This window comes from Carassius carassius, chromosome 50 (genome assembly GCF_963082965.1).
Source record: "Carassius carassius chromosome 50, fCarCar2.1, whole genome shotgun sequence".
In the NCBI taxonomy this organism is placed as follows: domain Eukaryota; kingdom Metazoa; phylum Chordata; class Actinopteri; order Cypriniformes; family Cyprinidae; genus Carassius; species Carassius carassius.
The window spans coordinates 13,434,824-13,449,412 of NC_081804.1; the positions used below are offsets into that span (position 1 = coordinate 13,434,824).

Below are 14,589 nucleotides of genomic sequence, written 5' to 3' on the forward strand. Positions count from 1 at the left end.
TGGCACTTTTGGAAATGTAGGGTCTAAAGGCTAAAAGGGGCTAAAGGGTTGTTAGCCTTAACCTCACTATTGATGCTAAAACACCAAGTGTGTATAGATAATAAAAACTGATTTTTGCCTGGGAGCACTTACAAGCAATGCACGGGGAAGTTTGACGACGACTATCGACTGGACAAAAAAATTGTTATGACAAACCCTTATATGGCATAATCTGTTTGATGGAGAATAACTTCTACAGTCTACAGACATGTGAATTTCATTTTTGGATTAACGATAATAGAGAATCAACTAATGTGATCCAGATTTGAATGAGCATGTTAAGTAAATCCGAAAATAAATAAATAAAATGCAAATAGTACTGTGAAATGACAATTTTCTTTTATATTTTTGAAAATATCTAATGCTCACCAAGGATGCATTTATTTGACAAAATATACACTAATATTATGAAGTATTATCATTTAAAATAGCCTATTATATTTTAAAATGTAATTTAAAATGATTAATGTTGGTGTTATAAATTACTAGTGTTGGAATGATCACTTTATTATCAATGTTAAAATCAGTTGTGCTGCTTCATGTTTTTGTGAAAGCCATTTTGCATTTATTTTATGGATAGAAAGTTCAATAGAACAGTATTTATTGGAAAATGTAAAATTTTGTCACATTGTAAATGCCTTTTAATGCATGCTTTCTGAAAAAAAAGGTATTAATTTATCTAAAATAAATAAATAAAATGTAACAATCTTAAATGAACCCAAAACGATTGCGTGGTGGTATTTGTGACATCTGACGAAATTAGTCATTTCTTTTTTGGAAGATTACACAGACATTTTTATTATTTGTAATAACATGCTCTGGTGAATTGTTCACAATTAGACCAGGAATGGGTGTTAAAAGCTAAAAAGAGACTATTTTTTGATTCATGCTGACTTTAAGTAACATTAAAAATGAATTTCTTTTTGGTGCTGGCCATCACTCAGAAGCCTTTATGCCCCCTTGAATACAAACCCGTTTCTTATCAGCTATGACGCTGCATATCTCATACTCTAAATGGCTCGGTGACTGAGGGTCTGAAAAATATACATGTTGGAAAAAACAAATTTCCACCAGTAGTTTTTTCTGCCTTTATGAGCTGCGTTATTTCTCAGATGCACACACATGTAAACACAGGCTGGCTGAATCAGAGCGCAGCGCTGCGAGACAGACCAGGGTCAGCGCAGTCTTTGTCTTCTGCCAGTGCTTACATTAGTCTGAAAGAGTCAAATATTCCCGCTCCAGTCTCTATTTCTTCTGTACGAGGGCCGTGCGGACATATACCAGGGCCCCTGACACTGGCAAGTATCCGAGTGCACGGGGCGGGGCCACAGTGACAAGATCTAAGCTAATGTTTATGTCATTTAAGTTTAAATGTGTTGAAGTACTTTTCGTGATTGGTTGGTGTTGATGCAGGCATACTGTATATTTAGTTGATGGGGAAAAAAACACGGAACAGAACATGACTCAGTGTGGTTGATTTTGAAATGCAGCAGGCAACCAAGGCAGTAACTTTTCTCCACCTTACCATTTCTTCCTTCCATCAAAATAAAAACAATATATATATCTCTGCACTAGGATAGGTTTCTGCAAGAGTTTGTTGTGATCGGATGATCTTCAGCTGTTAAGTGTATGATGGCCAGTGTTTTTTTTTTTTTTTTTTTTACTAAGTCGGTAAGTGTCCAGATTTAAAAAATCATGTAGTGTATTCCAGCCTTTACAGAAACAAAGTTACACAACTTTCATTCCATTAAAACTGTTATGTTCAATATTAATGTTGATTAATGTTATGCATCAACTACCCAGAAAAAAATTGATAAATGAAATGTGCTTCAATGAGACAATGGGCAAAATATCTAAAATCTTAAATTTTATGGTGGGTAAAAAAAAAAGCTAATGACACGAGTTCAACCTCACGAGCTCTTACCAATATTCCACCTGCAAACAGGCAACTAACAGCCATATAAAATGATGCCACAAGTCACAATTCATCATGGTGGCTGCACACATGTGGTAGGTGAATCAAATAAACTTCAAATTCATTTGACCTACCAGCAAGAATTTTAGCCAAAATGCATCTTAGCTGAATAGCTTCGCCTCATTTTTTCCAGCCCTCTCCAGAACACCTGCCAGTGTTGCTGCTGTTTTTAATAATAAAACCTGACATGTGGCCAAATGGCGGAATAAAACCGCAGCTTGCATCCTGGAGAGAAGTCACAAGTTTAAAGACTTTACAACCCGGCATTTTTCAAATTAACAAAGTGGGCTGGGAAGATATGAATATTCACGAGGCGTTATTCCCAACCCGCTCGTCGTTGAAGTTCCCCCATATGAGCACAAAGCCCAATCATCTGTCACGTCCCCCTTAATTCAATCATCAACCCTCATTCAATTATCCAATATAATATGCAAATCAACCCAACAATGGCCAACAAATGCTAATTCCCTACATCAAAATAATTGAATTGAACGGCGGCAGTGCAGAAAGACTGAACCGCCATAAAAACAGAGGCCGTTTCTTTAATTAAGAGCAAAAACGTTTTAAATTAGAAGCCTATAAATTGCAAGGACTCTGACCCCTCCCTTCCCCGTCCCCCAAGGGGACATTAAGACGTCACAGACGAGGTTTCCGCGTGAAGCACGCATAACTAAAACCTGACCGAGTGTGGCGTACACACACCTGCCATGCTGTCGGTGGCTCCCAGGTAAACGGAGCATGCAGAGAGTATCAGGGACTCCCCACTTCTTCATGCCAGGCTGATCTGTGATCTGGACTGCCAGGTTAGTTCAGCACCATTCTCCCCTCCACCAGGCCCAACAAAGAGCGGGCCAACTGCCAGGAGGCGGATAACAATGTCTAGTCCTTCAACACAGTGCAGAGTCGACAGAGGTGGCAAAGTCACTGCATTATTCAACAGCCTCCTTTTGTTGCGATTGTGTTGGTTGTTTGTAAGGAGAAAACTACACCTGCTCTTGATCTAATGATGACCAAACATTATACACACCTCAGTGACGGAGAGGAAAGGATCTTTTACAGTGCTCAACATATGCTTTGAGATACTGTATGGAAGCATTATTTGCAAACTACTGTTTATTCACAAATGTATATTTTTTTCTTTTCTTTTCTTTTTAAAGCACTTTATACAACACTGATTGTGGCAAAGCAGCTTCACAATGTCAAACAAGAAAATAGTTTATATTATATGACAACTGATAAATAGTCAGTAATGCAAGAATCAACACTTGAATCCCATCAGTAACATTTCCTGGGACATATATATGTATATATATAAATTATAATTCACAATAGTAATAAACGTATTATTGTATCTCAATGACACTGAAATAACACTTATGATACAAATGTGCAATTAGTTATTTTTTATTATTGACTGTATTTTTTTTATTTTGCAGCACTGCAATCCAAACATTTTTTGTCACTTTCAATGTTACATAAAGTATTATCCAATAAAAAATAAATGTAACATTTAAACATATGGTATCATTCAGTTCGCTGTGGTTAAAAACATAAAATAAATCAATAAAAAATTCAACAGAATATTACCAATTGTTAACGGTTTCAAGTAAATAACATCTGCTCACTTAGCTGCGAAAAGTCTGTGATCAAATGGATTTACTACATGATCCGTCAAAAACTATGTTTGTTGTGGATATATCATTGTTCAAAAGTTTGGGTCAGTAAGGTTTTTCAACATTTCCCAAAGCCTCTTTTGCTCACCAAGGTTGCATTTATTTGATTTCTATTTTAATATATTTCAAAACACAATTAATTTTTATGATTTAAAGCTGAATTTTCAGCATCAACACTCCAGTCTTCAGTGTCACATGATTTTTCAGAAATCATTCTAATATATATTGATTTGAGCAATGTTGAAAACTGCTTCATATTTTTTGTACACTGAAACATTTCACAGGATTTTTTGATGAATAGATTAGATAGAAAGGATTTATTTAAAATATAAATCTATTGCAACAATTTAAATGTCTTTACTGCAATTTTTAATATACTTTAAATCAGCAAGGATGCATTAAAATTGTTTGGTGTGGGTACATTTGGTGCAAATGCTTAATATGCTAAAAATGCATCAATATATAATCACGATACCATATGTATTCATGAAACAGACGTGCTGGCACACTTGCACACTAGAGAACAGAACAGTAATAATGAAGGTAATCCCACCTGGTTGTCTGGGTGGTTGACAGTGAAGTAGCCGATGCAGATGATGAGCTCATGGAGCAGCTCCTCGGCGCTGTGTTGAGAGCAGTACCAAAGCAGAGAACTCACAATGTGTCTGAAGGCCAGAGACAGACCCTCCGCTCCTAAAACACACTGGACACAACAGAAACCTACATCAGAGCCTGGCCAGTGGTTGAGTCAGTGAATAGCACTTGGAAAAGAAGTCTTCCTGTGCATTAAAAATGCAAAAAGCCATGGAAAAAAAGTTGTGCAATACAGGGATTTTGACACTATTAAAGGAAGAGATCACACAAATGTAAAACGTATTAATCATTTACTGATGCACATGTCGTTTGAAAAAACATATGACTTCAATCTTCAGAACACAACAGAAGATTGGCTTTGGAGAACGGTTTTTGTCTATACACTGAAAGTCAGTGGGTTCCAAAACGACACTGGAGGCTGTTAACTCTGCAAGAGAAGAAGTTGAAACTTGCTGCTTGAGAAGGTCGAACTGGTTCTGGAATCAGTAGTCCCAGCTCCAGAACCCCCCCCCCCCATTCCCTCAAACTAAAGAGATGCTATCTTCTGGTCTAAAGACAGTATTTATTAAACATGTCGACATGACTGAACGCCTCAGGGTCAGCACTGAATCTACTGACATTTTCTGCTGGGTAGGAGAGTGTTATGGAGAGTCTAAACAGCCACAAACAACAACACCTGAAAATCTCAGCATATGTAATGGAAGCAAGTCGCTGGATTTGTATCACCACAGTTCATCTGTTTGAACTTCCAGTGAGGCATACAAGCAATTCTTGAGAATCGCTTTTGTTAGGATGTAGAATGAAGAATAATTTACATGTGAATGCTTTTGAAGTATTATCTACTACTTTATTAAAACAAATATATAAGAGTCCGATCAAAACTCTGATCAATGTGAAATATTGCAAGAAAATTGCCAAATAGCAAGACTTCAGATTTTTTACCACTACTGAATATTTGTTAACACTACTGAAAGGCCAGCAAACAATGTAAACATTAAAATGTGAATGTAATTTTTAGTTTAACACATTAGGTTCAAAGTAGAATAAGGATTACATTCATATGCTGGACAGAGGCAGAAGAGTCTCACAATAACAAAACAAACAAAAACAAATCAAAACAAACCAAACCAAACCAACTCACACAAAAACAACAAAACATAAAACACAAAACAGAACAAAAACAAATAAAAAGAATCCAAACAAAACAAAACACACAAAAACAACAAAACAGAACAAAAAACAGAACAAAAACAAATAAAAAGAATCCAAAAACAAAACGAAACACACACACAAAAACAACAAAACAAAACAAAACAAAAATAAAAACAAGAAATCACAACAAAAAACAGAACACCACGGAAACAAAACTGTAACCATGTTAAACATGATTAAATCATATGCATTAGCCCTACGACATTCACTTTGACAGCAATAATTTTGTTTTTAATTTTGGAGTTCTCTGAATGCACCATTTAAGGTCAAAGACCAGTGTGCCACAAGGTGACCTTTATAATACCAAAATACTGAATGATGATCAATTATCAAAAAAGCTGAAGATCTGGCACAGGAAACTGAGAGACCCAGACTATCTAGAGCAACATACTGAAGTAATTCATAGGTTTTCCTTCCTCCTCGTTCACGCCTAGGTGTTTACATGATGATTTAGCCTAGCCATACCCTTCTTGTCTCTTTATCGTGCCGGCTGAAGTATGACCGGAGCCTGTGAATGTTACTCCACTCTCCGTCCACATTACTCACCCGGAGCTTTCAACATGTTGGGGTCAAAGGTCAGGTGTGTTTACATCCACCGGGTTAACTTTGTTCTGTGAAGATAGACTGATATCCTACCAGTGGCTCTGAGGGCATTTGGAGGAAACCCTGGCTGGCCATTAGCTTTGAGGCTTATGTCTTTACGGTCCCTGTTTGTGTTTGCGCAGACGTACCAACACAATCATTAAACGTTCAGAACGTCTGGCTGAATAATGGGGACCACATATCTGCCGCTAGCTGAAGGCCAAACCAGGGGTCTGCTGCGTTTAGAAAAAAAACAAGCCGTGCTGCATTACTTTGAGCAGACAGGGTGGATTCAGAGAGTTGAACTACTTTAACAGGATAGACAGCATACCACAAAGGAGATATAAGCATCACATACAAGCATCTTTCTGCAGGACATTGAATCAAAGAAGCGGGATCTCACAGGCCTCAGTACTTTTCAGAAGGTAAATGTGGTCTTATGGACTCTATAAAACACTTGAGCCAGATACTTTTTTCTCAGTGTGCTCAAGCTAGGCCCTAAAAACATTGAAATTTGGTGTGCTAACTAATTAAAGGTATATTTGACCAGAAGATTGTAAATTTGATTAATTAAATTTTTCAGCCATAAACCATGACACATCTATATCCATACAGGAGCCACATCAGAAAAGAGTACCTGGAAGGCTGAGAGGTCCAGTAGGGCGAAGGTGTTGAGGAAGCGCAGACCCTGGAGGGCCACCTGGATGACGGCGGGGCTGTATGGCTCCTCGGGGCCCACGGGGCCAGCTGAGAGAGAGTCGGGGAGAGCACTGTGGAGCAGGATGCAGTACAGCATGTGAAGGACGCCCACCAGGTCAGTGCTCTGCAGGAGGGCCGTCAAACCAGTGGAGTCCTGAAGTTTGTTGTCAAAGATGCTCAGGGAACTGAGAATGAGAATTGGAGGGTGGAGGAAAAAAGTTACATTAAAACACATTTTACTTGTGTGAAATTTAAGACCAAACCTGTGATGGAAATACACAGTTACATATATGGAATATTTAACATGTATAATGTGAAAATAAAACAAAATATCATTTCATATTACGATACCTCTTAAATCAAATCATCATTTTGGTGGTGTGAACGATTTATTAATAAGCTAAATTTTCATCAGTGTTCTATCAGCTTTTATATACCTGTATAACCTGCATGTTTTTAATATTTACCCCAGGATGTTATAAACCTTTATAAAGGCCAATATTTTTTTACTTTAATGTATGCATCACCTTTAATGTCAAATTCTTACAACTGATCAAGATATTCAAAATACACTATAGAGCTGTTACCAATCAAATTAAAGCTGCAAAATTACAACGGCAATAAAATAATGTTATGAGATTAATGTTTTAAATCAAATTTTGAATATACAAATAAGAAATTTTAGGGAAAAATGCATACTTGGTGGCAGTAAGTCACTTATTCAACCAACCAATTCCTTCATAACGCTTTATCATTCAGTAACAAAATCGCAGATTGTTTCTTGGACAATGTGCAATACTTCTGTTCTGATCTTTGTTTGGAACCGGCTTCATTGGTGAAATAGAACAAAACAGTCAAAAGTATCTTAATATACAGTACTTTACTTGTTTGTTGAACTAATATCAATGTAACATTTGCAACTGTGAAAATATTCAGCAAAATATCCCATTGCCATTGTATGTTACTTAACTATATCATATTATAAATAAATTAAACATTAAGATTTTTTTTTTTGATGTCCTGATTAGGAAGGGTCTGTGTTGTAACAAATACCTTCCAATTCTTATTAATAGATTTCACTGTGCTTCAAGGCATTTGTCTCCATCTCCTGACTCCTCTCCTTGCCTGTCCAATACTCTACCCCTGAGATCTTTGTGTCAGTGTCTTGCCACCCACAGTTGATTGGTAGTGAAACTGAAGCATTGGAAGGACTGAAATGCTCCAGGAAAGCTCTTTTAATGCTGAGCTTATCAAAATGACCAAAGCTGATCCCAGCTGAATGTCAAATGACTTTGTGTGCCTTTGAGAAGGTGATTAGCTACAACTCATTAAGTTTAGAAATACTTTTTATAAGGGGGGGGGGGTACTTTTTCCAACTCTATGATTCTGTTTTTTATTATTTGTTTTTCTGACATGTCGGCTTTAATTTTTCTCTTGGATTTTGTAAGTTGCACTGAGTAAATACAGCTGAATAAAACAAAAACAGTGTCTGTCTTTATTTCAGGCTGCAAAGTAAAAATTTAAGGGGGGGGGGGGGGGGTGATTCTTTTCTATACCAACTGTATTATTATTATTAATATTACCTATTTAACTCATGCTGCCAAAAATATAACAAAAACAAATATTATTTTTTACTACTACTACTATTATTATTATAAAACCAATTTTATTTTATCATTCTGATATAATAATAAAAATAATTATTATTATTAAAATCTATTTATCTCATGCTGCCATAATTACAATCATAATAATGAATAAATACCACTACTATTACAACAACAAAAATAAAACTAAGAAATACATTAATTTAATTTTTGGCAAAATGAGTTAGACAAAATATTAGTTTTTGTAGTTTTAAAAAATTTAAAATTTTAAATTTTTTTTTAATTCTATGCAATGCAGTATGGAAGACGCAGACGCTTCAAATATAATAAATAAATAAATTGCATACACTTCACAGCATACACACTACATATTTATTTTTTAAAAAGCAGGCAGTATGCCAATCTAAACATAACCAAACAAATAGCAGTAGGCATTTACAAAAAGCACATAACGTTGAGTAGGACAGTACTCTTACTCAAATATTCTCAAACAATATCTATCACACATGATGCGCTACAAAAGGAAACTTTGTACAACAGGACAGGTAATACCTGTTAACCAGTGACTGACACTCAAGAAATTAAAAACAATTCAGGGTCAGAACTACTGTTATTCTAACAGCAAGGTCAATGTATCATATATATATATGTATATCTATATCAGGCCAGTGAAATAAGGTTCTTCAAGTTTACGCACCTGAATCACTGGCCTTTCAAACAAAGTCAGCAGTGCACAGGACTGTTGTATAGTGCACAGGGGAAGTGTGGCAAAAGGTAGCAGAGGTGTGGTCTGGAAGCCTCAGAACCTGAGGTGTTGCTGGTTGCTTGCTTAAGCCGCAAAAACCGAAGACCCAGGATGTAGGGGAGTGTGGGATGCCTGGTCCTCGTGGCTACTAGATTTACTCGCTAGAACAGAGCCTGTCCGTTCTGATATGAATAACGAGGGCATACCCCATCTGTGAAGCATGCCTATGGGGCAGATATGCTTAACTGGTAATATTTGGCCCTGCCTGACTCAGTAGTGAACACTGAGACACAGTGAGGGTGGCTGTGGTCTAATATATGAGGAGAGATGGGAAAGACTTTACACTTCTGAGCCTGGGATCAGGGACTGGAGATCAGAGAGAAGTGAAGTAAAATAGAGACAGAGGAGAAGAAAGAATGGGGCAGTATACTAGGGCTGTCAATGTTAACGAGATTAATAAAAAAAAACTTAACACGTTAAAATAATTCAACACGATTAATGCAAAATTACTGAAGCACAATTTCTAGGGACAGAAAAAAATCTATTGAGAAATGGATAGATTGTGATGGACAATGTTATCTTTATAATGGATAGAGTGAGATGGAGAAATGTATAGAAAGAATACTTTTAATATACTAAGAGATAGATGATTTAAGAGAAATGTATATACAGAGTACAGAGAGAATGATATAATGTGGTGGGCAGATTTATGAAATGAATATAGAATATATATGATGGCAGTTGTAAAATATGAGTGCATAGAATGTTTTAAAGAGGTGTATAACAGAACAGATATATAAAATAAATGTATAGAATGTCCAGAGAGACTGATAGAATTTGATAGACAGATTTATTAAATGAATGGTAAGAACATATAGAGGAAAAAACAATTATTTGGTGCACAAACATAAATGACGAATGCACAGAATGCATGGAGATGACAATGTCACGTGGAGATATAGAATCAATTAGCAGAATGCAATAAAAAAGGTGGACAGAATGTGTTAGACATATGTATACAATGAATGTGTAGAACGCGCAGAGAAAACGGTACAATATCCAGATGTTTAGAACATATATACAGAAAGTATAGACTTTGAGAGAACGTGGTGGACAAATGGAAAGAATAAACAGAATTTATGGAGATGGATAGAAAGTGGTGTAAAGAATAAATATATATAACTTCTAGAGATGGACAGAATGTGGAGGAAAGAATGAATATATAGAAATAGATAGAATGTGGTGGCCAAATGTATAGAATATATAGAGAGGATGTGAACAGATATAAAGAATAAATGTACATAGACAGATACAATGTAACAAACAAAGAATGAATGTCAAGATTATTTGAAGAGATGGACTGAGTGTAATTGCCAGATGGACAGAATGAATATCTAGAGTTTAAGGAGATATTATTGTAGAGGGGAGGTAAGGGCATCATCTTTAAATGTGACAAACCCCAGACTGTTCTGGTGATTCTTGGGTTATGAAGTTATGAAGGTGGCATCCAAACATCTCATACACCAGTGAACATCCTGGAGCTCTCCACACAGCAGTAGAAGAGCCAAAGTGGAGGGAAGTCTTGGAACTTGGACAACCATCTGTCAGCCAATAGCACTGGCTCCACAACTATGCAAACTCACATCACTCTCTGGCCATCTTGTGTTGCAGCACATTTAATTAAGACCCATCTTACCAGATTTACAGAGGCGTGTTTGTGTGTCTTAGTCAGGACAACACCCTGCGGATTAGCAGGATTGGTAACTTCATACCCCTGAGGTTCTGAGCAGAAGCGAGGCCTTAAGGCTGATCTGAGAAAATATCTTCCATTAATGTTGCAATGGCAAGAGTCTGGATTTTGGTTTCAAGGGCTGATCCCTAAACAGCACAAAAGGGGCTGGTTCTACAAGGTGTCACATTGCAGTTGAGGATATATCCGTGAACACTACACCAAGTGCACTGGAGGGGAAACAGACCTTCTGCTGAGCCAAGGGGAGAAAGGAGTGTCAAGCTCGGTGAGGGGGAAACCTCAACCTCGGCAATGAGATCACAGCAAGTGCAAGAGATCGGCTACTTGGGAATAAGCTTCCAGGTGGAAGCCACCTTGTGGGACTGATCTTGGCTCTGCACCCCTTATCTATGTTTAACCTTAACTGCTGTAAGAAAATCCCTAGAACTGGTCTCAGTTCAGAGGAGAAGGGCAGCATTCACCGACAGTCATGATCAGTGTCCACATGAGGGAACAAAGACTTAGTTCCCACAGATTGACTGTGCATGATGAGCTTCACATCTCCTGACCCTGAAACAGGAGACAGTGGAGTGGGATGAAAGTGAAAGGCCTGACAGAAGCAATTTGAGCCTAACCACTGAACCCAAATCAGCATCGTCTGATTAATCACAGCTTACAGCAAAACCTGTGGTAATGCTGTTAGTGTCTACTCGACTTAGAGAGTATGAGACAAAATATATCTGGAACTTGCCATGAAATGATTTCCTTGAGGGAAAAGGGCAATTTAACGACTCAAGAAAATATGCTTTCTAAATCAGTCAAGGTGTCTTAAACCCTGCTGGATCCATGACACCTTGCGGTTAATGCATAAGAGACAGGATGTTTGGAAGGAATGGGGTCGGGAGCTGAATACGCCCTGAACCATTTCCCGCCCCTTTTCCTGTTCTCTCTCCCAATACCTTCTTGTTGCTCCACACCAGGAGTGCTCAGTCTTGCTTTTATTGATCTACGTTCCTGCATAATATGAATCCAAAACGCATCTGCGCCAAATAATCAAGGTTTAGGAGTACTTTGAAAGACTACAGACAGAGCAGAAACCTAGCAGGAAGGTAGATATCCAGAAGCAGGATAGCGCACCCCTGCTCTACAGCAAGGAATTGCTCTATTAAGCCCCTTTCACACTGTGACTCTGGAAAATACACAGGTAATGTGTCCTGGCAATTGTTCCCGGGTCGCTAGATTTTGCCCCTTTCACACTGACAGTGAGTTTCCGGAATATGTGTGTGCGTTCACACGCAACACGTAAAAGGTATTGTAATGACACGTGACATCAGGATGTGACGTATAATGTACGAGTCGAAAACGCTAGGCACGTCAAACGCTAGGCACGTTGGTCCGCCTTCAAAACACCTGGTAAAAGAGTCGCAAGATAATGTGTGTCATAACTACGACACCCTTTAACGCGATTAGTTCTGGCTTTTGTTCACACAGAGCTCGTTCCGGGACTGAACCCAGCAATATTACTAGGTTCCCAACCCCGGATTGATCCCGGAATCAATCATGGGATGTGTCTGCGTTCAAAAAGCAATCCGGCAACTTTCCGGGTCCATCGTGCAGTGTGAAAGGGGCTTTAGTTAACTTTAGAAAAGAAAGTCCCCTAATCCAAAGCAGATACACCACCATTCCAATCTATTCTGACTGCAACACATGCCACAACTCATAAGCCAACACGTTGTCATTAGCTCAGCACAAGCACTCCTTGACAAGCTTTTACTGACTTTGATGATTATCGATATTTAATCCCACCAAATACACTGGTAGTCGGTGACAGAAACACAAAGCACAGGCTGTAAGAACAAATCCCAGGGTCTGGCAACTGCAAGTGAGCAGAGCAACTCGGACATGTCTAACACGAACCACAAAGGGACAACTTCCTGGCCTTCAGCATAGTGAAGAATGATGGAATGGAGCGTTGACTTGATTAAGAAAGATGCTGATTATGCTGCTGAGGAGGACTATTAAAGAAAAGAACTGGCACTGGAGTTTCTCACAGATATTCAGTGTCAGAAGCCAAAGGATGTTGGGAGAGACACTAGAGTTGTCAAAACCAGCTGCGTGGCATTATAGCACGCAACAGCTGGAACAGAAAATAGCTGGCCAATAAAGGAGGAGCTATGACCTTCGAAGAAACTCCAAAATCCATGTGGAATGGTCTGAAAAATGAACTTTTTGCAAATGCAAGGGATCAGTCAGACTATAGTTTGGGAATGAAACACAGTGGAGATCAAGAGTTTCATTCAAATAGTTCTGAAACACATCAGCAGCATGGTTGAAAATTATTTCAGTATAACTTTCTTCCTACATTTTAACACACCTTACAATCAGGCCCAGACGAAATATGCATTTTATTTTTCATTTCAACACCACATCTCGTGTTATATTGTGTTTTCACAATGTACAGAAACAATCACTCCTACAAAGTTTACAGAGCAAATTTAAAGTATGTAGAAAGCAACAGTGCAGCATCACAGTGATTTGTCTTTTCTGCAAGTCAGGGTTAGAGGTCAAAGGCGGGATACCGCAAGCTGTGACTGTGTGGTTAGCCTCTGTCAGCAGTTGTGCATGTACAAACGCACTACAACACACACACACACACACACGTGGGTGGGCTGCAGGCAGGAGTTTACAGTGCGGGGAGACAGAGCCTTAGGGCCACTAGATGCCCAGGCTCTGCAGGGCTCACGTCAGACACTGGGAAATGAGCTGCTGATTGATGGAGCTGTTGTCTCTGGTCTGCAACTCTTCAGACATCTGAACAACAAAACTACAGTGGACCTATTTATTTAGATAGGAATGAGGTTATCTACTGGTCTGGGGATGTTTGGGAATGGTGCAACCACTAGAAATAGATACTGTGGACCTATCATGCTACAGTATAGTGTTGTCAAAAGACCTGGTACTTCGGTACCAAGTCGGTACTAATAAAATTAAAATGTCACGGTACCAGGTTTCTGTAAGTACCGGTGGTACCGAGGACCCGTTCAAACCCGGTTCTGAATGCATACAGCGCTATGATTTCTGCGAAGCAGAAAACGCGGACAGAATCTCAAAATCCAGTCATGAAAATGAAACTTACATTTTAATATGGACAGTCACGGAATTTGTCAAAGTTAGCATAAATTAATCAAATCAAATCTCCATATGGACCAGTATCTGTAAATGTTAAGCCGCAAAAGTTGGTTGAAATCTGCATCCTGCATGTTCTGCGCGTCTCTGTGTGAATGAATGAATGGTTTGTTTACTACATAGACTGAAGCGCATGACGCTTGCAATAATGAGGACATAAATACACAAACAACATCACCAGAACTGTTCTGAGTCCCTTCACAAGCATTTTACCGTTTCATTTGAGTAAAACCAATGTCAATTTAAAGGTATTCAAAACAGCCTCTACATTGCGAGTAAATCACTCGCATATGTGAATGAATTTTACTCAGGGCGACTAAATTATGTCTATTGTTAGCCATTGGCTAATAAGTTCTTAGATTTTACTCGCCAGTGTGTGTGTGTTCGAGGCTATTATAAGATTGGCGCAGATATATTTTCACTCGCTGAACACTGACTGAGCGCTTCAGAGTTCTCTCTCCATCAAGCGATCTGTACTTTTCAAATCATCTCAATGGACGCACAGTACACCTGTATTTGCCTCTTTTACTGTCTATGGTATTTGCCGA

At 38.3% G+C, this 14,589-nt stretch overlaps 1 protein-coding gene across 2 annotated transcripts in view; it reads right to left on the reverse strand.

Annotated features, from left to right (window-relative positions):
• LOC132133783 (S phase cyclin A-associated protein in the endoplasmic reticulum-like) overlaps window positions 1-14,589 on the reverse strand; it is a 118,364-nt gene that overhangs the window by 9,725 nt on the left and 94,050 nt on the right. For both annotated transcript variants that reach the window (XM_059546752.1, XM_059546753.1), the window contains 2 exons: window positions 6,713-6,959; window positions 4,241-4,390 (listed from right to left, as the gene is read on the reverse strand). In XM_059546752.1, the coding sequence (XP_059402735.1) occupies window positions 4,241-4,390; window positions 6,713-6,959 (397 nt within the window). The remainder of the gene's footprint in view (window positions 1-4,240; window positions 4,391-6,712; window positions 6,960-14,589) is intronic.